General features: G+C 36.4%; 1 protein-coding gene across 6 annotated transcripts in view; it reads right to left on the bottom strand.

The window, feature by feature from the left end:
- The window catches only part of KIF16B (kinesin family member 16B), a 196429-nt gene that overhangs the window by 54850 nt on the left and 116151 nt on the right, over positions 1-25428 (bottom strand). For 4 of the 6 annotated variants that reach the window (XM_072409596.1, XM_072409598.1, XM_072409600.1 and 1 more), the window contains 5 exons: positions 18299-19642; positions 16673-16834; positions 16167-16275; positions 15106-15156; positions 10403-13206 (listed from right to left, as the gene is read on the bottom strand). In XM_072409596.1, coding sequence (XP_072265697.1) covers positions 11182-13206; positions 15106-15156; positions 16167-16275; positions 16673-16834; positions 18299-19642 — 3691 coding nt within the window. In that variant the 3' untranslated portion in view covers positions 10403-11181. Of the gene's footprint in view, positions 1-10402; positions 13207-15105; positions 15157-16166; positions 16276-16672; positions 16835-18298; positions 19643-25428 lie in introns of those variants that run through there. The other 2 variants (XM_072409599.1, XM_072409597.1) reach the window with 2 other exon arrangements.

Raw genomic sequence — 25428 nt, 5'->3', positions numbered from 1 at the left:
TTAAGTTATGTTACAAAAACCTATACAATTCATTTTTGAGAAAGTAGTCTGAAAAGAAATAAAACAACTTCCAACTGTCCCTCATTCGGAAGAACTGTCTCTCTTTTGGAACCATTTTTCTTCTCTCCATCTGTCTCTTTTTAGTCAGATTTTTAAACAAACTATTTCACTGCAAAGACCTATACTATCCCAAATCTTTCATTCAACTTTGAATAACAATGGAAAGTTAGATTGGGAAAAAATCAATCATTTATTTGTGTATTTGTACATAATGGACCTAATGGGCTTTCCAAGAATGCAGAGGATGGTCTTGGTCCAGATTTACGAAAACACCCAGGTTCTCCTATGATGGTCTATCTTCTTCTGTCTTAGAGAGCTAGAATAAATCAAGCCCTGTATTTCTTCCTGGCCTGGGTAGGTGCTTGTTTAGACAAATACCTGAAAATGTACTAAGTTTTGTGGCCCAATTACCAGCCTTTCAGACACTGGTTATCATTGGGGCGAATTGGGACAGTTAGATAGTCATTTGTGTTCAGTAATTAGAGTAAGAATTGGAAAAAGATTAGCTGCATTTTTTATGTCATTTTGTGGGCTCAGGCATCGTAATCGAAGTCAATGAAAGTACCTTCAGCAATACACAGGAAACAAGGTAAAGATATAACTTATCACATGAACCACATGCATTACAGCAGAGGGCCACACAAGGGGCCATCCTACATCCATAACAGTGAAGATAAAGGAGGTGAATAAATCTCACACCAGCAGCATAGCAGAGATAGATCCGATGCTAATTTTTTCAGTGAAGTTGACTGTGGACCTAATCTTCTGCTTATTTTGCCAAACCTTCTCCATCACCAATAACATACCTATGTGCACTCATTGACACCCAGCTCTCCTTCTGCCTCACTGAGTCCACCAACATTTTATAAGACATTGTAGTCATCATCATCACAATCCAGGCAATACTTCTCAGGCAACCACTGATCCAGTAGCTACTTTGTGCCCCATGCTAGCAACCATGCCACAAAAACCATGGGCTTTATACCCAAGTAATACACATTTTACCTAACTGATTCCACTATGGTTCCTGCAGTGAAAATTGAATACCTTTGTGACAGATTCAAGCCACAGTAGTAACATTTTTTAGTTTGAATCTGCTAGAATTTTGTTGTTTGTTACAGAAAATGGGGTTATTGAGGAATCTAAGGTCAATATGTTTTCAATGGCAGTGATTAATTCTTAAACAGAGTATGATTGGTGAATGACATATTGACTGCTTTATAAACTGACCCCAAAGTCTGCTTTTTCCATCAATCGCTGTTAAGAGCTTCTATCTTTTCTGATTATTATTCTCTTTATTAAAAACAATAGAGGAGAGGTTCCAGCCATTACCAATTTGTCCGAAATTACCATTTTGCTTGGAACTTTTATTTATTTTGTCACCAGTGTAGTAAACAGAAAGGAAGAGAAGAGTGAAAAAAATGATCAAAGGGCTTCAACAAGTATGTGGTTGACATTTTACATTTGTATTTTGTTTAACTATAAACCTGCTAAAACTGGAGCTATAAAGAGTAAAGTGTTAAAAATATGTTTCAAACTTGTAATGCTATCCATGAGAGTCTGTGTTCCTATTGTATACAGTCTGCCTGTTACTTTCCATACTTCCATACAATAGGAACAGTGATGTTTTGTTGACCCACACAATCCTTATTTCTGAAAGTAATAGTAACAAGTAATTTGTAATAAATATATATTTTTGTAAAATTAAATATACATCAAAACAATTAAAATTAAGTACATTTTAGCATACCAGCCAGCCAGCTTTTAATTTGGGGGCATAAATAGTCTACAAATTGAATCCTAATCTTTCCAACCATGTGAATGATATACACGGATGGTCACTGCGAGTCTTCCAAGCAGTCTAAAAACATGTCCTCTATTATTATTATTATTATTATTAATAAACAGGATTTGTATAGCGCCAACATATTACGCAGCGCTGTACATTAAATAGGGATTGAAAATGACAGACTAATACAGACAGTGATACAGGAGGAGAGGACCCTGCCCCGAAGAGCTTACAATCTAGTAGGTGGGGGAATTTCACACACAATAGGATGGGCGATATGTAGTGGTGGGAAGTAATGAGGGTTTAGCAGACAGAAGAAGATGGGTAGGCAAGTTTGAAAAAATGAGTTTTGAGCGCTCTTTTAAATGAGCAGAAAGTAGGAGCAAGCCGAATAGGGCGAGGAAGACCATTCCAGAGAGTTGGAGCAGCTCTACATTATTGCCTGTAATATGAAGCAAAAAATCATGTACTACACACAATTTGCTCCAACAGGGGAAAATCCTTCCTGATTCAATGAGGCAATCAGATGTTTCCTGAATCAACAGTCTCTGGTATTTTTACTTTAAAGCCTTAATCTCCAGTTATTTTCTGTGTTTCTAGAAAAGCATCCAGCTTTTTCCTAAAGCAATCTATAGTAGTTGCTGAAACTACTTACTGAGGGAGCCGATTCCACATCTTCAGACCTTACAGTTAAAAATCCTTTCCTTATCTGGAGCTTAAACTTCTTTTCCTCCAGATGCAAAGAGTGTCCTCATGTTCTTTGTAACAATCTTAAAGGAAGAGAGTTCCCTATATAGACCATTTATCTATGTATACAGGGTGATCATAACCCCCCCCCCCCTTTAAATGTCTTTTTTCTCAATGGAAACATATTGGTATTTTCTGGGAAAGGTGGGGATGTAAAAGCTGCCAAAAGTGGAGATGGACATTCTTGTGTAGTCAATCAACTTGTGGGGAAATTCTCTCAGGTCCACTCTGAAAGGTGTTTTACTTAATTTGATATAGGTTTTTTTTTTAATCAGAGACACACTGTCTGACTCCAAAGCAAAAGCCTTAATGGAGCCAGCTTTCAACAATGCCTAAAAACTACAGATCATTCATGATGGCTGCTCCCACGCTAAATCTAATATTACACTGCAGAATAAAGGGCTATGTTCCTAGGCACGTATTCTCCATTAGATCTCTTTTTTCACAGTTCATATATTTATTCCTTCATACCATCTATCAGAACCATATTAAACATTCTGTCATTTCTAAGAATTTAGTGATGGCTTCAGGATAGCTAAGGCCACATATAGCCTGGAAGCTGTCAGTTACATAACCCTCTTCATAGACCATGTCAAATTGGTCCTTAATAAACCCCATAAAAGAAAAATAAATGAAGCTTCCATTTCAAGTGCTGTAAATGTGAAATAATTTAGAAACAGAATGACAGGGATGATTTTTCACTCGCTGACACTTCATATATTATAGGAGAAAAAAATAAAAATATTTTCACAAGACGCACTATTCGTTTTAAATTAATCTAAAATAAGCACAGCCCCGTTCTGAAAATGACTAATACCTGGGTAGATTTATGTGTTTAATATTTTACAGCTATTACATATGAATATGTTCTGGTCACATTTCCCATTACACAGTAACACAGGTAAGGTAGCATCAATCTTGACATGACAGCTCCTCCGGGCATAAAGTCATGTCATGTTGCTTGGAGTCTTGTTAGGGGTCCAAGTGTCGGCTGGGAAGGTTGTTACAAAGGAAGACTGGCCACTGGAGCCCCAGCATGCTGAAACAAAATTACACACACAGGATTGGTATGGATATCAGAAGTTGACTGCTGCAGCGACCACTTGGCGTCTGGAGCCCAGGTGTGCGGTTGAAGATAGGGAGAATAATTGAAGCAGCAATGGATCTATCAGCTGAGATACTGACACTTTACTATCTATGCTGTGTTTCAGTGATGAATAATTATGAAGGATGATATAGCACTTCTGCAGCCTGTAGATAGGTAAATGCATTAGCTTGTGGGAAATGACTATATTATTTTTGCTCACATTTCATACTATTTCTGCCTCTAATAGGCTGCATATTATGGGACTGCAGACTGAAGCTTCAATCTAGGCTTCTATGGATACTCAAATTACCACCCCTCCATCAGCAAGTAAAAGACAGCACACAGATATCAAACCACAACTAAAATAGACAACCTCAAATAAATGAACTGTGGGTCTATTGCAAATAAGACTGATCTTTCATTAGCTGCTGAAAATATGCAGCCATTCTAGGAATTCTGCGTGTTCCTGCTAAAAGAAAAAGAAGGAAATCTGGCATTTGAAATTAAAGCTTTATGTCCTATATCTTTCTATTAACTTGACATTTTGAATTATGGTAGAAAAATACCTTCAATATTAATAATGCTTTTGCATTTTGCCAAAACAAGCGTTTCTATTGTATTCCCATACATTTTCTTAATTGTTACATAGAATAAAATTGAGTACCAAGGTAAAATTCAGTGCCCCACTTTAAAGCTGAACTCAAGGTAAGCAAATTCTTTAATTTAAATACAGATAATAAAATTTATAACTAGCATTACCTTCATCATTGAGCTGGACAAAGAATGGTCAGGGATGTAGATGGGTTCTGCATGGGACCTTGCTGGAGTTTCTGATGATGTGTTTTTATAAACTTACTCTTTATTTTTTATTTTTTTATAGTGGTTAGCACTGTGGCCTTTGGAGCGATAGGTCACAGACTCGAATCCCAGCCAGGGCACTATCTGCAAGAAGTTTGCATAGGTTTCCTTCCACATTCCAAAATCATGCAGCTAGGTTAGTTGGCTTCTCCCCAAATTGACCTTCCTTCCTTTTTCTCTCTCTCTCTCTCTCTCTTTCTTTCTTTCTTTCACATTTCTTTCCGGTTTTATATGTCTAAAAGCGGTACATTGTTTTTCATGAAAATTTATTTTACAGTATAATATTATGAGTATAATAAAGTTTGAAACACAAAATCATTTAAAAAATCTATATATTTAAAAAAAAAAACAATTTAATTTATTTAAAAAAAAAATTTAATAAAAAAAAAAAAAAAATACATATTATACTCATAATATTATATAGACTGTAAAATAAATGTTCTTGAAAACAATGTACTGCTTTTACACATAAAAATCCAATGTGTTGCATTTAATACAGTTATTTTGTATTGAATGCAATGCAAATGGATTTTGAATTTCCCGCCCCGCTCGGCGGGGACGTACACACGTACCGACGTCACTGGGAACTCCCCCGGGGACTCATCGGATGCAGAAGCAGGAAAAAGAAAGAAGAGAGAAGACGGAGATCGCGGCGCTGGACGGCGCGGGACCCCAGCGGATCAGGTAAGCCCTCTATTTACTAACCTTCCCTAGGTGTTCCAACCCCGAGTGTGACTCGGGCTTACCACTTGTAGCAATGGAGGTTAATGACATATGACTATGGTAGGGATATTAGATTGTGATCTCCTTTGAGGGACAGTTAGTGACATTAATATGACCTTTGTGAGGAGCTGAGTAATATGTTGGTGCTATACAAATACAAGATGATGATAATAATTCCCATCTCTGTATTCAATAGCTGGGGAATTAGGATGGTAGCTTCTGGGTGGGCATATGTTGGTGAACTCAAAGATAAACAAATACATTTTCTAAAAACAACATTTTCTAAAAACCACCCCCTTGTGGTTTTCTTTAGGCAACCTGTAGCGGGTGGACCTGTAAGGTCTCTCACACAGCTCAGCTCTTCTCGTAGGCTTTGTGAACAGTAATTATATCATCATTATTTTTACAAGGCAACATATGGGTCTGCGGGAGAATTTGGTACACACAAAGATATCTTTAATTATTATTAATGAATATGATAAATTAAATTTTTCTGTTTTCCTAAAGGAATGGTTGAGAGAGAATAAAGGAGACTAGACAGAAAATGTGACTAATGCTCATATAAATGAAGGTAATAATTTAACAAAAGGGGAAGACATTGCACTGATTGTGAGAGCATGGGAATCACACATATCATTTACATGTGCCTGAAGTGCATTATGCGTATCAAAAATAAAAAAAAAGATTGTATCAGCATCTTTAAGATATTAGAACCTTCAACTTTATGTCCATGGTAGCTAGACATTTGGTCTTCCATCATATCAAAGATATAGGTTGTGAATAAAATCTACAATAAAAATGGTGATTATAATAGGATCTTTTTGTAAAAGGGGAATAAATGGATTTGGTCCTTGGGAGCCACAGCTCTGAGCATCAATGAAAACATAAGCTTTGTATTATTCTTTCAGTAATAGGAAATATTTGAGAGACAGATCCTGAGCAATGTCAGTTCAATCTTTATACTCTCCACTTTGAAAAAAAGGAGATTTCTGCTCTTGAGTATGGTTGTTTTATGGGCTCCTGCTGCACTTTTTTAACTACACCACTGTGAATAAAACTATTCCAAAAATTATATATAAAGTTCACCTTGCCAGTTTTGAAAGTAATTTGATATAATGATTGCTACAAAAGCTTGTGATACAATGATTTAAGGATTGTATAATTTTGGTTTTAATAGATATATATTCCTTCTGACAACAGTAGTGACAAATAGTGGGAGTGGAAGAGGTCATCAGGATGTGAGGACACATAGCTATGGGTGGGGGAACAGAAATTGAAAAGGGCCATAGTATGACATGGGACAAAATTGCAAAACCAGGTAAGGCAAGAAATCTCAACAACCTCAGAAAAACTCCACACAGCCGGTGATTACTTGTTGATGTTACCAGCAACGAGGAGTTACAGAGAATTTAATATGATGACATCTCTTAGAAGAGTTTCATGGAGAAGATTCTACTGAATTACAAGCAACTCTTTTTTGATTCAAATAGTGATCATCCAAGTTGTGATATATGCCAACTGTTATGGGTCATAGTACAATTAACTTGAAAGACAGAGCCCAATCATGCTACATAAATTACGTATATACACAGAAACATTTTAGCAGTCAAAAGACTTTTCTTTGAAAAGACTATATACATATTGACATTTAGGACTCCATGGGTGAACAGCAGTACCTTTTGTAAGAATTCTTACATATAAAAACAGTTACTATTATGTACAAGATAGTTTAGGGGATCCAGCCCAATAAAATAGCTCCGATTCTTAATTTAGATTCTTTATTCAGGGGTTTATGTATAACACAGTGAATATGAGATTGTCTGGTGGAGAGGTAATCACTGACACTGGACATGGAATGTTTGGTAAATTTTACATTTATGGCTTTAAAAAAAGACTCCTTACATCAAGAAGTACGTGTTTTATTGTTATGGGTTTTTTTCAAACTTACACAAGAAAAAGGTCATGGACCTAGAGGTCTGTGCACATTGCAAGATATATTTGGGTTTAGCAGGTACTTGGTATTACCCTCTGACTGGCACCATGCAAATTCCATGGTTTAAAATTGTCCGCTGAGTTGAACAGATCAGTTCACACAAAGTGGTAAGGGCTTTACAGTACTACAAGGCACATGTTATCTGCGGAGGTCAGACTGAGCTTGCCTACTAATGTTTATGGCATCAGGTCTATGATAAAGCCATGCCCAGAAACCTGGTCACATGATGCATTACATGCTCATCTAAATCAACACATATGATGTTTGTCCCAGTCTTTGAGACAAACTAAGCCAGTTGCCCCCAGTTATTGTATCTTTGTACAAGTACAGAATGTTTAAATAGACTGGGTTACTCAGCAGATATAGCATGCCTTAAAAAACAGGGAATCTGCCAATATTCCAAACTAATCACTAATCACATAACATATGATAAGTAACATATGATTCCAACAATGGGCACCCTAAATGTACCTGTGTGTGTCTTAAATTCCAAAAGCTCCTCTTTGCACTGCTAAAGGGTTCCAAGGACCAAGATACGAGCTGTTTCTCAGGTACAGAAAACATTAAAAGCTTTGATACCTTGCTACCTTGCCATGTTTAATACTAATTATTGCAATATACAGGTTGTTTAGCCATAGCACTGTGGTATACTATGCCAATTAAATTAAGCTATTTGTAGGCAGATCTATATCTAATAATGCCTAAAAAGGATACAATGGGAGTAGAGACCAAATATGTTCTCAGCTATGATCCACATGGCTTGCAGAAAAGTCAAGCCTAGGCTCAGGGTATTTCTCTTGGGTCTCTTTTCACTTTTTCTTTTACTTGTATGGCTAAAAAGTACTTCTCTACATTATTCAGTCACTAACAATGCGTTTTAGCACTTGCTCTTCCAACATTAGTCACAGAGGGTAGAACATGTACAAAAGGCTGTCGTCACTTAGGTGAATCTAGGGCAGCTTGGTGTCTAAAAAAATCTCTATGCATGTGTGCCTTGCACTGACTGCTGTACGGGGCATACGTTAATTAGTATATAGAAATGCATGCACTTAAATGATATGCACTTGCATTTTACAAGAAAGAGCTATGTCTAAAGTTCATACACACCTAAGTGGGACATCCTGTGTCCAAAAGAATCCAGTACAATTCAATGCAAATTAAACACTGCCTCTAAATTGCCACGAGCATTGCTCAGTTAATGTCAGTAGGTTTTTGGATGACCTGCATTTGAGTTGTGTTTGCAAATACAGATCAAACACAGGAAAATGATACTGCTGGACACTTATTCTAAGTTAAAAAATAATTTCCCTTCACTGGCATTCGTGAGCACTGAGGCCCACACAATAAATGCCGAAGGGTATATAGAACATCTGAGGGATATAGTAAGGGTCTTGCAAAGACAACAAAATTGTTACATTTTAATGGAAGGTAACTTTAAGATTACTAAATATCTAATACAATAAGGATATTTAATGGCCTATATGTTTTCCTTGATAAATTCATAGTAATAGTGGAAGCACTAGTAATTAAAAGTCATATTTCAGGTTATAATATATAGTCAGAGAACATTGTGCTCTTGTGTTGAGTGACAGAATTTTTTTTTTTTTGTTTTTAGTCTCCAGGGATTGTCAGAGTCAGGAGCTAGTTAATGTTTAAGATGTTGATTTCTCCAGTTAGAATGAACCTATGACTATCTCGCCCACTGGCTAGAATGCAATATGTCAGCTGTGTGCTATATCACCCCGGGTCATCTTTTCATTTTCCCATTTTCTCCTTAGCTTCACATAAAAGCTTGATATCTCAGAGACCTTAGAGTTGCAGTGCCCAGCTCCAGGGAACCAACACATTCCAAACTTTGTTTTAAAAATAAAAGCTCTAAAACTTTATTCCACGGGTCATAAATTCATCATTTGATAACTCCAACAAAATTTACTGTCTCACAGGGGCTGGTTTTGTTTTAAAAAAAAAAAAAGTTAACCTCATAAATCCTGTGTCTGGCTGAAGGAAAGGATGATAAAGGCTGCATACTACCTTGGCAGAGAACACTGTGGCCGTTGAGCACTGGAGCTCACAGTGCAGTTCCCACAGAGAACCGTCTTTGTGGAGCTGAGCGTTTTGCAATATTTGCATCATTTTCTCCTGTACAGTATAATTCCCTCACATATTTAACTACACTGCACTCTATGGGAAGCAAAGGACAAGGTCCTACCTATGCTATATGATTACATAGATGTAACTATGTACCCCAAGAAAGCTGCACAGAATGGTAATCCTTGAAGGGATTGTTAACAATATATATACTGTAGTCTGTGAAACAGAGAAGCTAGACCTTGCCGGCAGTGAGTATTATAAAGTAGGTGCAAAAAGCCTATGGAAGCAGTAACAGTGTTTACCAACATATGACTATTTCCAATAAACAACCAATCAAACACTGAAAACTGATCTCTGAAAAAATTTCCTACATGGAACTGGTCTTAGGCGGAGGGGCTTTGGGTAGAATCTGGCTGCAACAAGAAGGATCAGGAACTTCTCTCCTGTCAGTTTGTTGATCCAGACACGCACGCCCGCCTATGTGATTGGCTGAATGAAATGACGGGAAAGAGAACAGAAATACTTCCTGTCACAGTGAAGACTGCTACAACTGACAAGGACTTTCCAACACTCCATGCTTGTTTTGGGACGATGTCCCAACACATTTATGTCTGGCAGAGCCAGGGAAGAACTCGTATTGGCTGCCCCATATTATCAAATTGCAAATAATATGCATGAATGGATGCACTACAAATATGTGAATCCAGCATAAAATGTTATATAGAAGGGTTTTTAGTTATAGAGACTAGAGTTGCTGTTAGGTATCCAAACTCATCTGGAGCTTAAAAAAAAAAAGATAGAGAGATCAGAAATAAACTCATTTTATATAGATGTTTATGGAACTGCTTTATTTTAGACAAGGATGAGTGGTTTACAGGAAAATTGTGCCACATAATGCTATTGCCAGGTAATAAGAAACTTAATTTCATAATCCTGTGCTGTAGACTTATTACAAATCAATTGTCTGAATAAGTGTCTATATGCTAGTTCAAATGCTAGTAATTTTGCAGACCGCAGTAAATGAACAGGGAAATACAATAAAATATAGAAAACATTATTACTTTCCAAATCGATATTTTATTCATTGCAATGTCAAACTCAAAAGTGTCAGGCTACCGTGACAAAACTCACTAACAGATTACGTTCTAACACATATAAAGGAAATTGAACGCACAATTTATGAAGCTCTGCAAATCAAGCAAAGCTGTTTTTGTTTTTTTATTTTTGTTCGCATGTCATGAATTGTACAAGAATCATTAAATTATTACTAGGTCACTTAAATCACAGGGTTGCAAAATAAGTCAACAGTCTATGGGCACCATTAAACAATCCCAGCTGAAGCATCATATAAGGAATGTACTAATAGTGCACACATTAGAAAAATTATGTGACCATTATCATCAAGTCTCACAGGTTTATGATTGGCTATGTGCTCCATAAGAAGAAGAATTGTATGTCCAGGTCAACAAAATTTGTGTGTTTAAGCCAAAAGCTGTTAAAAGATCTCTTGTGACAGTTGGATAGCATAAGAACATCCAGAAGTCTATTGAGGCAACCATTGTTATATGTGTATTCTAAGACTTCTGATGAACTTTGTGGACAGGGATCCCACAAAATACTATATGCTGGATTAACCCCTATAAAAAAAACTAAGGCAGTTTGCTTAATATACTAAAGCCCCAGCTGCAAGATCCCAATTGAATAAAAATCAATATGTTCATGAAAGCACAAAATATCCCTGATTATGAAAGTGTTATACCTTACATTATGTTGGCTATACACTTTTTTTGCTAACTGTTGTATGTTGACCTAAATTATGTTTATGACTGTTGTTCATGTAAGATGCCTAATAAAAAAAAGAGCATGTTTACAGGAGCTGAACGTAAGACTCCACACATCAGTCATTGAAGATAACCCATGCATCTCAGAAATAGCTGAAACTAAATCATCTTCTTCCAAAGGTACATGCAACTCACTGTCACTTTTGGAAAAAACAAGAGCCATTTTGTTTAAATTGTCCCTGTCTTTTAAGATAATGCATCTGACATTATTTAGAGGGTGTAGATTCAATTGGTTAAAAGTTGAAGAAGAAGAACCAGAAACCCACAAGTCTGGAAGCAAAGCTTCATCGTGTACAAGAGCAACAGATGTGTTTGTAAGTGCTAGCCATGCATGTACACTCTGTGCATTTGAAGTTTCAACTTTAACTGCTGTGTACAGCAACAAGCGCAGATCTCCTAATGGTGGCTTTGGGCCATTGGTGTTCTCATGAAGGAGATAGACTATGTCTGCTAATGCATTCTTGAAGTTACAAGTTAGTTTAAAGCCATTAGAGCAGACAATGTCAGATACATTGGCATTCCAGTCAATTGACAGTTCCATCAGATCTATACTCAGCAATGGATGACTGATGAATTTGGTGTAGCTTAATTCAGGCATGAGCATTTTTGTTAAATCCCGACATAGCTGTAGGGTGCAGTGACTGTCAAATGTAAATACAGCCAGAGGCGAGTACTCGAATGTCCCCAGGAGGTGTACACTTTGTCCGCCAAAACAAATGTGAAGTTCTTGAAAAGAAGTCAAAGGAATGGAACAAAAAAGTTTTGGAGCATGGCCCAAAAATAATATAAAGAAGAGATCCGATGTGAACATAAGCAAACAGGCTGGCTGGCATTTTCTGTGATTCTTAGCGCCAAGAGAATGCCAATATAGACCTTTAAACTGGTTCTTATCAGCTTGAAAGTCTGGCAAAGTGCAGATTAAGTAATCCAAAAGTTCATCAACAGAGTAGTCTATGAGGCTGAAAAACTTATTAGGAAAATTCAGGAATGCAAGTGAGACCGAACTGGCACTTTCTCCAGTGACAGTTTTAGATTCTTGGCCATACCAATTTTCTGATGCCTTCCTCAGAGATAATTCAAACAGGACAAGCTGTTCTGCTTTTTCATTATCCACATTGGGTTGGCCAGTGCTGTAAAGCTTCACCTTATTGTCACGTGGATCAGAAATAGCAAAACCTGTATTTACCTGGCTTGACTCTATGAATGGGAAATACTTTCCAAAGGATAAATCTTTAATAAACGAAAGACCTGGAATGTTCCGTGTGCTATCAGCTTGTATGCTGTACAACTCTTTAGCTTGCTTAATAACATTTTGAATGGTTGGCAGATTTGTTTCTTTATAAAGGTGAGAAAACTTGCTAAAAAGACTTTGCAGGTTGTATTTTTGATGTGCTACATTTTGGCACAAGGAGTTATCGGAGTCACGCTGGTAAGCACAAGGCTGCTGTAGGATACCCTGGTGAGTTGGGTAGCAAAGCTTCTTCCCCTCATTTTCAGGAAGCATATTGGTCTCAGAGAGATTACAATGAAATATATCATTGCACTCGGGTTGCTCATTATCAAGCGTCTTCATCTCGGAGGAGGACATCTGCTGGAAGAAAGTGCGGTCAGATTCCATTTGAAAAAAATTGCGGTCACCAGATACACTTTCTAAATGTTTCCCTTTGGTCTTGGCAGGAAATTTCTGAGCAGCAAATGAAATATTTTGATGAGAGCATTTGCTGTTACAGAGCTCTCTACTGAGAAGGTGACTTGGTTCACGTTCTGTGTCAGACAGAAAGTCAAAATATTCACTAATGGATGATCTATTTTTCCTTTTTTCATTCTCTTCCTTCAAATGTTTCTCTTGAGAGTCAGAATATTTTCTTGTGAAGCAAGAATATAAATTAGCAGTCACAGGATTTTGATTCTGTCTTTCAATGACTGCCACCCCGGTTTGTCTTGTAGGCAGCAACAGGTCGGATCCAATCTCAGCAAAAGATACTTTTTCAGGGTTTGCCTGAGGTTCTAGTATTTTCTGTTTAAAATGTTAAAGACAGGAAAGAGTCCAATATATCCTTTGTGTACATACATCATTTTCAAAGATGAGATCATTCACTGTGTGATTGGTGTTGATTAGGAAATTAGCTGTTTTTCCATCACTTTATTCAATTACAGTATATCATTCCCATTTCCTTTGAAGTTTACACATATGTCCTTTACCAAACCTAGCTAGTAGCTTAAAAGAGACTGAAAGAAATCTAGGCTACTATATATATTGTATATATTTGTTTCAAATATGTTGGTGTCCTGGACACCAAATAAAGTGTGAAAAATAAACCAGATACCTAGAAAGGATCTCTGTCATAACACATCAACACAAATTTGTCAATGCTATGGCCTGATAATAGGATGGCGATGAAATCTAAGCTGGAAATAGTCTTTACATTCAGAAGAATATAAATATAAATAGGAAATTCAACAACTGGTAAATTAAGCTGACCAGGACTATAACGTAAGTTACAAAACTGCTGGCAAGCACTCGGATTTATGCTTAAGGACCCCCTTGGTTTTTAGGCAAAAGCCATACACAAGCCCTTGTGTTGTCTCCCCAGCCATATCAAAAATTGGCTCTTTTAGTGCCATGCTAAGCCCTGACAATTAATACATTTCGTAGCCTATACTACCCACTGAACTTGTCACGTCCACTGAATAAGTGAGGACGTGGGTTCATTCTAGGAGTTGGTGGGTCCTCTTTTCACATAACTAGTGACTTCATGTACAACTTGGGCTTGGAAGTCAATAGGCTTTACAGGGACAAAGACCATTGTGAGGATGGGTATCTGTAGATACCACAAGGTACCTATGATTACTTTAGTGGCTTTTAAAGCTTGGTTGGGTTGGGCTCAAATGGTTGCAAAACATAAAATGTGTATATGATACCAAAAAAAAAAAAAAAAATGCCTTCTGACATATTTAGCCACATCCCTTCCGTTCCGAGAGTCACTACAGAAATAAGTGGCAAGGTCTAAGGTCAAGTGAATTAATTTAGAACTAGAATTGTCTATGTGCATCACTTGGTTATAAAAACAAAAACATTCCTGCAAATAAACAATATCCTATTTTCTGCATATTTTATGTTCTTGCCACTTAACCGAAACTATGATCTATTCTGTTGCATATACTACTGGACTCCTTACTGCCATTAGGGAATTTAACTCCGTTAGAACTGTAATTTAGCATTTATATTCATGCCTGGAAAAGAGTATGGGAATGTAAAATAAAAATACAGTTGTGTCACCTAATAAAGGTAATGACAATGCTAAGCCTGTCCATTACCAGATATACACAAACAATTGTGAATGGAGTTCTGATGGGCCTGAGTTTTCTCTTTACCCTGTATTTCTGCTTGTTGCAGATGGAAATTTTTAAAGGTTTAAACAAATGTTAATAAGTTTTGGAGATATACTGGAGGGTTCAACACCCATCTTGTATCTCTTGAGGATTGGTGTTTAGTTGTTAGGTTTAGTATTTTGGATTCCTGATCTGCCTATACACAATGGATGGAGCATTGGATTTTGGTTGCTAGAGGCAGCAATTCTGAGAAAAAAACCTAGCGCTGCAATTTTCACTTAAAACATTATATATATATATATATATATATATATATATATATATATATATATATATATATTATATATACATACAAATAGGTAGTAATAATTTCCCATAAGGGCATCAGGCTTGCCCAGACAGGCGTATGATTAAGTCTATAAGCTCAAAGGACAGGGTAAATGCATGTAACTATTTTGTTACATGGAATTAGTGAAACACAACCTCCCACCACCTTTGCAGGTATTACCACTAAATCAATGTTTTTGAATCATTAGTCATGCAAATTAATTTCAAGCATCACAAAAGGCAATAAAATACATACCTCATACTTCATTTTCCTCTGAGTGATGCTGTTCAGAAAATTGTAATTTCCCTGAAAACGACAAGTAACGTGACATGAGAATTGTAAAATGAAAATTGTCATAGAATAAGGGACCTTCTCTATAAACTGATTACCGCACCATCATAAGAACTCCAATCAGAGCTGCCAATCAGATTTTAGTTTTTTGAATTTTTCAATTTTCTGAAGCACTCTATCAAAGATCACTGTGCTTGCAGGAATCTAATATACACGAAAAGCTATTTCTGAAAACATTAAAGGATTTTTATATGCCAAATCGGAATACATATATGGCAATGTGATGTGATCTATCTGAAGTTCAACTGCAACAGCTCAAAATTACAGCTTACAATCAGAAGTTTGACAGATTAGACATCATATCAACAGCCTCTTTTCATATACTTACCTACATTTTCCTGTTATAATGTGGTACAGGATGTCTAAATGGGACTATGTATTTTAGGTGGCACAGAAAAGACCTTCCCATTCTCCCAGTAAGGGCCCCGTATTAACAAATTCTGATCTTCTGTTCATGGGAAGAAGCAATTTTCTTTTAGGTGTTTTACGCTTGCATTTCAAATCAGTTTGAGACACTTCTAAGATCATTTAGAGATATTTGATAGGTGCATTTGACCTTTGTCCAAAATCCATTAACCTGCTACAAGCTGCTTTTACATTTCCATTAAAAAAATAATGCTAAGAGAAGCAGTTCTCACATCTGATAAAAGGCCATTAACAAGGACCCCTATACACAAACCTTCCCGACCTTTCCTAATAGAGCATGAAACATCTCCATTAGAGTTATGGTTGGTATGAGGAAGGGATCATGTAGTTAGGCACATAACATAAATATGTTTAACATGCACAAAAAACATTCATTAGGGGCCAGGACCTGTTGTGCCTTTTGCATTATGATAAACTCATTACCTAAAAGCAATCATAAATTGCTATCATTACCTATTGCTCATATTCATTGTTTCTTTAGATATATTTTTGAATACATTTTCCAAGACACAAAGTGAAAGCAGCAGTAAATAGGTTACCTTTCCAGTTTCAGAAGAATAAGACAGATTCAAGCTGCTGAGGTCTTCAGAAGGCAAATTAATATTTTGCAACCGTCTCTGTACTTCTTCTTCAATATATGCGTGTATTCTGGAAAACCATAAATACCTTCATCAGACAGTCTGAAAGTAAATTGCACTTCTCTTGCTATAAGGGCCAAACAGGATTTTGTATACACTTAAGCCAAGCAATTTACAACCTTATATTGTGCATTAAAAAAGGTAACGTAATCAGAAAGGGATATTTGTCAGCAGTATCCACTTACTGCACTATGCACCAGGCAATTTAGGCATAATCGCATAAATATGTTAAAAGCAGGGAAAATTACAATTTTTACTACAATAATATTTTATTTGAAGGTACAACCTAGAATAACAATATGCTTCCCTAAAACGATAAAAGCATTCGGCCACAATGTGAGGTTATTATAGCTGTGCCTGTGTTGTACCATACTTACTTAGCAGAGGATTTAAATAGGATTACATACCTGTCATCAGTCAGCTGAGGAAAATGTGTCTGAGTTTTCACTGGGCTTGCTGGAGATGTGGCTAGAGGAGGCTTTTCTTCTTGGGCTCCCAACTGGTTTTTTGAAAGTGGATCAGCAGTCACATGTATCTTCTGTTTTAGCTGCTGGATTTCATGGGATAACCTGCATGTGATTCACAACATTAGAATTCACATAAAAGGATTAGATGAGGCTAAAAATGTCTGGAATACATTTAGATTTTTATACTAAAAGCAGTGAGCAAAGTATAAAAATATTTTTAGCAAGAATATTAATGAAGTCAATTTTCAGAAATGATTTCACCTTGGCTGCAAACGGCTGCGTAAAGTGTGTTTTCTTTCCAAAGAAGGGCAAATGTGTAGAGATAATTTTGAATAAAAAAGACATTATAGAAAAATTGAATGTGGTTGATCCTATTGTGTCTAGAGGTAGGTAATGGATGTCTAAATGCCCGGGGCAAATGTAACATTATCAGTACCTGTGAGTTTTCTTAAAAATTATTATAACTAATTTGCATGCATAATAGCTTTTATAAACTGTATGTGATAGGGACATAAAATAAATAAATGTATTTAAATGTAAAATCAATATTAACCTTAGATTAGGACATTGTTGGCTGGTTCTGCTAATTCTTCTCGAGCAACATACATCCCACTTCTGCCCCACAAACTCGCCCATTTGTCACTCTCTTCGGGACAATCCCAGTGTGATTCTGACATGTTAATTTTATATGTTCATTTGTGACACTCCAATGAACATATAACAGGCGACACTGTACATTAAAAGCAGAGTAATGCATATGCTTTATATGCCTATATTTTAGGTATTTCAGTTCAGTGTTCTCCCCAGCTCCTATTAGCCGGGTGAAGCACCTGGCATTTTTCGGTGACCACACGGCTGTTTTTGGGTGGTTACTGAAGAGTTAGGTCATAATACAGGGGCTGCCACCTGCCTACAATTTCTTACCACCCAGGTTAAAAAAAGTTGTTGAACACTGCAGTTGTACCTTTTCCAATAAAAAGTATTTGAAAGTAACAAGTTCCATTTATTAAAGCTTTCCAAGGCTGGAGAAGATACACTTTCATCAGTGAATCTGGGTGACCAAGCAAACCTTGAATAGGTCTGGTCCAGGATTGAAAACATTACTAACAAATATTAAAAAAACCTTTAGGAAATACATTCCAGGTTTGCTGGATCACCAGCTTCACTGGTGAAAGTGTATCCTTTCCAGCCTCTGAGAGCTTTAATAAATCAGGGCCAAAGTCTTCAAATGACTGTCTATAAATTTCTCACAGCTCAGGTAATCAAGTTTAAAAGCAATTATATTTACTTTAATATATTTAAAAAATATTTGAATTACCTGATAAATTACAACCCTCTCATTGACTGTCTTCCAATATTTGACCTAAACAAAAGCACTAAGTAACTGAATAATTACAATAGACTGTATTTTTATTACATTTTATTTTAACAGTTTATTTGACTTTTTGATTTTTTGTTCTTTAGCTCTTGTCCATCCAGTACCCACTCATTCACAATGAACTGAACAAAACCTTCTTTCCACCTCAAAAAATTTCCTATCAATAAAAAATATATAATCATGCTCACCGCTCTCTGTCTTGCTCCAAAGCTTTCTGTTCAGCTTCTAAGCTTGCCTGAAGACCAGCTTGTTTCTGACTGCTGTCCATAGCAGCAAGTTTACGCTTTTGCTCTTCTATTTCAACATCTATTGTGGAATGTCTCTGGAGAGCGGAATGTCTACGCTCCAGTTTGGCAACTGCTTGCTCCAAGGCTTCTCTGTGCTGCTTCTCCCTTGATTCCAGTATCTCTTTTTCCTTTTTCCTAACTTTCTCTTCCTGGCGAGCAATGTTTGCAGTAAACTCAAATGTTTCTTGCAACTGTTGTAGTTGGTCACTACTGGCCCGAAATTGTGCAAGCTGATCAGCCTTTTCTTCAATTTCTTTCTCAATCTGATACAATGTTTTGTCTAAACCTAGTAGACCACTATCCAGAATCTCGGATGCTCTCTGCTTTTCATCCAGCAATGCAGGTAGTTGGCTGTGCTTTATGTACCTAAGATGCCTCTCCTTGCAGTGAAGTTGGTATTCTGTTTGTTTTATTGTATCTGCATCTTCTGTTACTGGGGTTGATGTCAGAGAACAATCATCTTCTTTCCTATTACCAACATTTGAGAGATTAAATCTACCAACAATGTCCAGGTCAGCAATTATTTCCGTTTCTAAGTGATCTTTTTGTTGATTTAGGTTATCCACCAAAACAGACAATTGTTCCACCTGCTTTTTCTTAAACTCTGTATATTTATTTGTCGCTCGCTCAACCTCATCAGGATCTTCTTCACCTTCTGACCTTGATTCCTTAGCGCGTAGAAGATCTTCTCTTACATCTTCAAGGACACTAATTTCCTCTTCTAATCTCAAGAAGTCCCCCCTTTTTAGAAGCTGAATCATCTCTTGCTTTTCTCGAAGCTGTTCTTCAAGGCGAAGTACAATCTTCAACTGTTCTCTCTCTTGTTCTTCCAGCCTTTTCTTTTCTACCTCAAGTTTCGTGTACTGCTCATCTTTTTCTTTTTTAAGTTTTTCCAGTTCTTTAAAGATTTCCATTTTCTCAGCTTTTTCTGTACTATGCAGCTCCTGTAGTCTCTGAAGTTCTTGCTGGACCTTCACAAAACATTCTTCTTCCTGCTTTTTCTTTTGTCGTTCTATCTCATGCTGCTCTCTCATCCTCTCTTCTTCAAATTTCTCCTTTTCAGCGAGAAGGTCTTTCAGCCTAGTTTCAATGTCCATACTTCTCCTCTTGAGGCTTTCCTCTTGTTTACGGATTTGTAGCTGGACAATCTCAGTTTCTTTACGTTGAGATTCCACTTCTTGCTGTATTTTCTCTAGTTCAGCTTTTTCTGATCGTTGCTTCTCTTCCATCTCCTTTATCAATTTCCTGAAATAACATTCAAAGAGATAAAGAAAAATATACAAAAGTTAGAGAATGCTCATGCAATAAGGTCGATCCGCAATTTTAGGCAATATTTACAGATTCAACAAGCAATTTACATCCCTCTTATTACTTACTGTCATTAAACGTTGATATTATTAGGTATATATACCTAATACCAAACTCATCCAGTATATATAACATTATTTGATATATTAGGTATTGATGAAAAGATTTCAGTAAGTTAGGTTTCTCTAAAATTAAATTAAACTTAAATTAAATTCAATGAGAAAAGACTACTGTTAGAAATGTAAAATACATATATCCAAGAAGGTTTAGTAAGGAGGTATTCAAGGTGTAGCATCCTAAAAACGTATTTAAACTATCTAGAATGAGCTTGTGTCTGTGGCCGCCCTACACAAGGCAAAGTTCAACCTCTTCAGTACCCTAGTGCTGCTTATTTTAGTAATTGCTCCACCACAATATGTTCTTAATCTTCTTATGCCCAGATTTAATAAAGTGGTACTGTGTGTGCTGAGTGTCATGGACCCCCCCCCAACCACCGAAGAGTGTGTAACCATGGTGCCATAAATGTGAGGTGTAATAATACAGATTGTGACACTATTCCTGTCATATCAGCAACACTATCACTAATATTGTGGAGCACCCACCATTTGAAGAAGGTTTGAGGAGGAAAAGTTTCCTGCATGTCACATAAAAAGCCTGAAGACCTGAGATTTACCCTCCATAATTATTTTTGTGACCACTGTCGCCAGGATGGAAATTGAGTAAAAATACAAAATGTTGAAATGTCACTGAAAAAGAGGGGGAAATCTTTCAGTGGGGCCAAAACCATTCTTTAACCTATGCTCTACTAATCTCATGCAAGTTTTAAAAAAAAAATTTGATTTTGAATACCTTTACCTGAAGCTGATCCACCCAGCCCCATACAACTAGAAAAAATTGGAGTATTTAATGACCAAGGGAGGCATAATATGCCTCCAAAAATAGTATCCAACAACTTTTTTTATTCCGTATATGTATTTCCCTGTTAGTGCTATAGATACCTAATTTCTTCTTGTACACGATGCTTCTTTAGGTTCTAGCAATTCTGATATATTTGCTTCACAAATTTATAGGGCCACATAATGTAGGTGTAATATTTATTCAGGTAAAGATACAATGAAGTTGAAATTAGTCAAAAATACTTTCTGTACTTTTATGATAGTTTTATATTCAGCACAGAATAAAAGAAAATGACAAAAAAGACACAAACAAAACAATCCTCATTTATTATAAAAGCCATGCATATTATTTATACATAGTTACTATGCTTGCAAGCAGTCAAGGTGTAAACAAGCCAAAAAGCAATAAGTTATTTAAAAGGGTATGGCTTTAGAAACGTATTTAAAACAATGGAAAAAAAAAGATTACAAAAATCTACTTATAGGGCATTCTTGATGTTCAATGTAAGCTAAAAGAACAGTGAAAAATTAGCTTACTAAAAAAATCTACAGTGTACAATTCCCTGTTGGACAACAGCGTCAGAAACTATTTGCCAAGTATCACTACTTATTTTTCAGTTTCACTTCCCAAATCCAGCTCATATATTCAACCGACACGGATAATAACTGATGAATATATCATTCAGACACTGACATATAGCAATGCCCTGGAATGGACAATAACAGTATCAGATACCAAAATTACATTGCTTAAGGAAGGAGAATATAATAATAATAATAATAATAATATTAAAAAGTCATCTTTTAGAAATATTACTTTCAGCACTAACTAAGCAAGTACAAAATAGAAAGTTTCCTAAAATACTTTGTAATTAAATTTACACTGATTTCCTATAAAACTGAATTCAAGAATCTTTTTTGCAAAAAAAGTTTAAATTTGTGCATGCATGATCGCTAATCAATTTTACCTTTTGCATTATTTATATTTCATTTTATCTATATGTAAACTTGGAACCAGTGGTAGGTGACAAAGGTAGTACTACTGTCTGATGGATGGGATGTAATTATTCCCATCCGGAAGTTTAATGCAGGTACTATTTTTATTCTATGCCAGGAATCCGCACATTTTAGGGCATTTCCTTACCCTGTTCATCACTCTTGTTATGTTATTAGCCATTTATTAATTGTTTTAATAAATGCAACTGCCAAACAACATGGCAAAAGTTCAGGACAAAACCAGAAAGAACCACACTGTTATGTGCAGTGATTGTCTCTGTCCTTTACTAAAATGTCGGAGCAGTTTAAAAAACCTATGACTTCAAGGCTGTACCATATGCAGAACTCAACCCAAGAGGTCATGAGAAATTACAGGTACTGCTACTATTGCCTGGGTTATTATCTGGAAAAGCCACAAGACATATATTTTCAATTTTAGGGTTTACCAAAAAAAACTTTGTTCTGACATAAGGGACGATCCAAAGCATCATAAAAAGCTCAATAGCCCTGCAAATACATGAAAAGCCCCCTGTGATGCTACAGAGTACCTTTATCCAATGTTTCCTAAATGCGGCATTTCATGAAGTTCAAAAGCAAAAAAAGACTTCCATAAAGGTGCCAATTTTGTATGGGCAGATAGGTCCCTTATTGGGGGTTAGTTCTCAGAAGGAGGAGAGATCTAGGCAAAGAGCACTGCCTTGTGGGAAGAAGAGGTGAGCATATTTCTCCTATACCCAGAAACCTGAGCATCTCATGTGGCTGCAGCTTTTTAGCAGAGTTCTGGGCTGAAATACTAAAAGCAAAATCTATTATTAATCTGCAGGGTATTTTGCTTTATAGGTTGATTTTAGACATTGGCTTTAACATGTTCCACCAGTATAATTGATAAAAAATGAAACCCCAATATTGTAGAGGATGAATACTCTCCAGCTGTAACTTCAGATACATTTGTACACTTTGTCAAATTTTAGGTAAAATTTAAAGTAAATTTGTGACCCCAACATTGTTGTCAAGACATCTTTTATGTTAGTGAGTGGAAATGTTGGCCACTAAGTTATAAAAAAAAAAAAAAAAAAAAAAACGTTGCTGCCTGATCCACTCGAAGTATAGGTAGTCCCCAGGTTAAGGACATCCAACATACGAACAACTCCTAGATACGAACGTTGCTTCCCTGCTCGTTTGTTTGCAGGATGGAGGCTTGGAGGGGGGAAGTTTGCATGACTTGCAGAAGAAATCCTTTGCTAAACACAGATGAGACTGAGCACTTCTGCAAGTTCCTGTAACTCTTTGATGACCAAGACAAACTCTGCAGTTGTATCTAGGCTCAATAAAGTTTTTTTTTTTCTTTCTTTTTCTTTTTTTTGCCTAATAATAATGCTGCCTAATAATTAGTTGAGAGAAACATCTGTCCTAACTGCATTTATTGAAATAATGTTCCGACTTGCATACAAATTCAACTTAAAAACAAAGCTACAGTCCCTATCTTGCATGTAACCGGGGGACTACCTGTACTCCTACCAGGTGAATCAGAGGAATTGTTTTACAGATTTAGAATGAAAGGTAATTACCTAATACAAATTTTAACATTTTGTATTTTCTCCACTTAAAATGAATCAGGTTCCTGCTTTAAATGGGCAGCGTTATAAATACAGTTATATATTTTTCGAGTTATCAAATCTCAGGGGACTAGGAGACTTTTCTGTACTTTTCTTCAGCACACAGAAAGCATAAGTACCAATACTTTTGCAATCGGAGCACGAACATTCTTTAACCCAAAGTGCGGTATACTTTAAATTATTCAAATACAATCGGAGGTATGCTTTTAAACTATTTACTTGGCTGCTAAAACTCTAAAGTAATGGATGTATGGGTACTCACAAATTCCAAGATTTGCAAGTGCAAACTGACTGACATATCTTTATGTTTTCTATTAAAGCAGGACGACGACCATCTTATGATTTGCGATATAATGTCTTGCCTTGGAAACTTCATTCAGATTAAGGGTCTAATCTTGGGAATTGACAAACAACACCTATTTTTTCATGCTTTTCTGGTAAATTGCTTTCATTTTCAGGGCCACACAGCTCAGGAGAAGTTGAGGTAAATTTCATGAATAATATTTTTAGACAGGAAAATGAAGGTGAAAGCAACATACACTTTAACAGAGAATAAAAACAAAAGAAAAAGAAAAAAAACAAGCCTGGCCCTTTTAAGCAGACCTTGCAAGTGGACATTTTATACTCATAGGAAAGAAATTCTTTGGCATTCTAAAATCTGCTATCTGTATTTCAAGCGTACTTTTCTACAGTATACTGGAAATCTTGATCGTTCTACAACATGGCCTTTCCAAATGAATGTAGCTGATCTCTCAGTCTGACCCCAGTTAACTGTATGTTTATAAGGTGCTGGCCAAGTGATTAGAATGGTCACTGGGTGCAATGTCTGTGGTGCAAGTTTTTCTGAGAATACATGCAAGAAACTTTTAGTTGGTCTTCAGTCCAGGTACACGTCAAGTATGCCAAAAAGTTATGTAAACAACCCTCACAAGTCCACAGGTCACTCGATCACTCTTGAATCAGCAATGGGTTGTTTCTTTTCAGTAGCAGTAAGAGAGAGTGACATCTGGATCATATGACCCCCCCCTGGAACAGCAATCCTGGCGATAGTGAGTTGCTACTAACAACAGAACTGCAAGTGTGACATTGAAAAGGAGACTATATCATGGACATTTAGCATGAAATGAAGGATGCCAACACAAAAAGGAAAGTATAGTAGAATATGAGTTTACTAAGACAAAAATGCTACATTTTATTTGAATACTTTTAGGTCTAAGGTCATGTTATAAGCAAGATTACACAAAAGATGTAGAACCTCTGTGGCACTGTCACATGAACATTTGGCTTCACAGTGTGTAAGAAGTATATCTAAAGGAGTGTTTCTAAACCAGGGGTCCGTGGACCCCTACAGTTTCTACAGGGGTTGCTAGGGGTCCCTTGAGCTATCAACAATTTGTGCTTCTCAGGCCAGTTATATTTCTGGCTATTTGTAAGGATGACTATTTTTCTAATGGCCAGCAACATACGGGATATTCTTTCCAAAGACTACCAAGCTAATGTTCTGTAAGCTGTGGATATAGGAATTATAGTGGGGGTTCCCTGAAATCTGAAAGTTATTTTTCATTTTAAAAAGGTTGAGAAACGCTGAACTAATGTTTGCCACAAGGTAAAATTACTTTAAATATTTCAAACTATAGGAGCCCTTTTGTTTCCCATATATGACAAGACAAAGGTTTTAGCCAATAGCTTCTTAACTGTAGGTATCTGTACCCCTTGGGTAAACAGAACAGAATAAAAGGGGTGCGCTAAGAGTAAGATTGACATGACTGACATCCGATGTGTCAGATGACATGTGAATACCCTTGTTAGTAACTGTAACTCCATTCCAAAAACAGCAGCACAAATTATACAAGCTTGTGTATTCGTGTTTTGGTATTGAGATATACAGTTAGGTCCATAAATATTTGGACAGAGACAACTTTTTTCTAATTTTGGTTCTATACATTACCACAATTAATTTTAAATGAAACAATTGAGATGCAGTTGAACTGCAGACTTTCAGCTTTAATTCAGTGGGTTGAACAAAAAGATTGCATAAAAATATAAGGAACTAAAAAGGAACTAAAGCCTTTTTTAACACAATCACTTTATTTCAGGGGCTCAAAAGTAATTGGACAAATTAAAAAGCTGAAAATAAAATGTTCATTTCTAATACTTGGTTGAAAACCCTTTGCTGGCAATGACAGCCTGTAGTCTTGAACTCATGGACATCACC

The sequence above is a fragment of the Pyxicephalus adspersus genome, chromosome 4, assembly GCF_032062135.1.
Source record: "Pyxicephalus adspersus chromosome 4, UCB_Pads_2.0, whole genome shotgun sequence".
NCBI lineage: Eukaryota > Metazoa > Chordata > Amphibia > Anura > Pyxicephalidae > Pyxicephalus > Pyxicephalus adspersus.
This window is presented reverse-complemented; position numbering and strand designations above follow the sequence as displayed.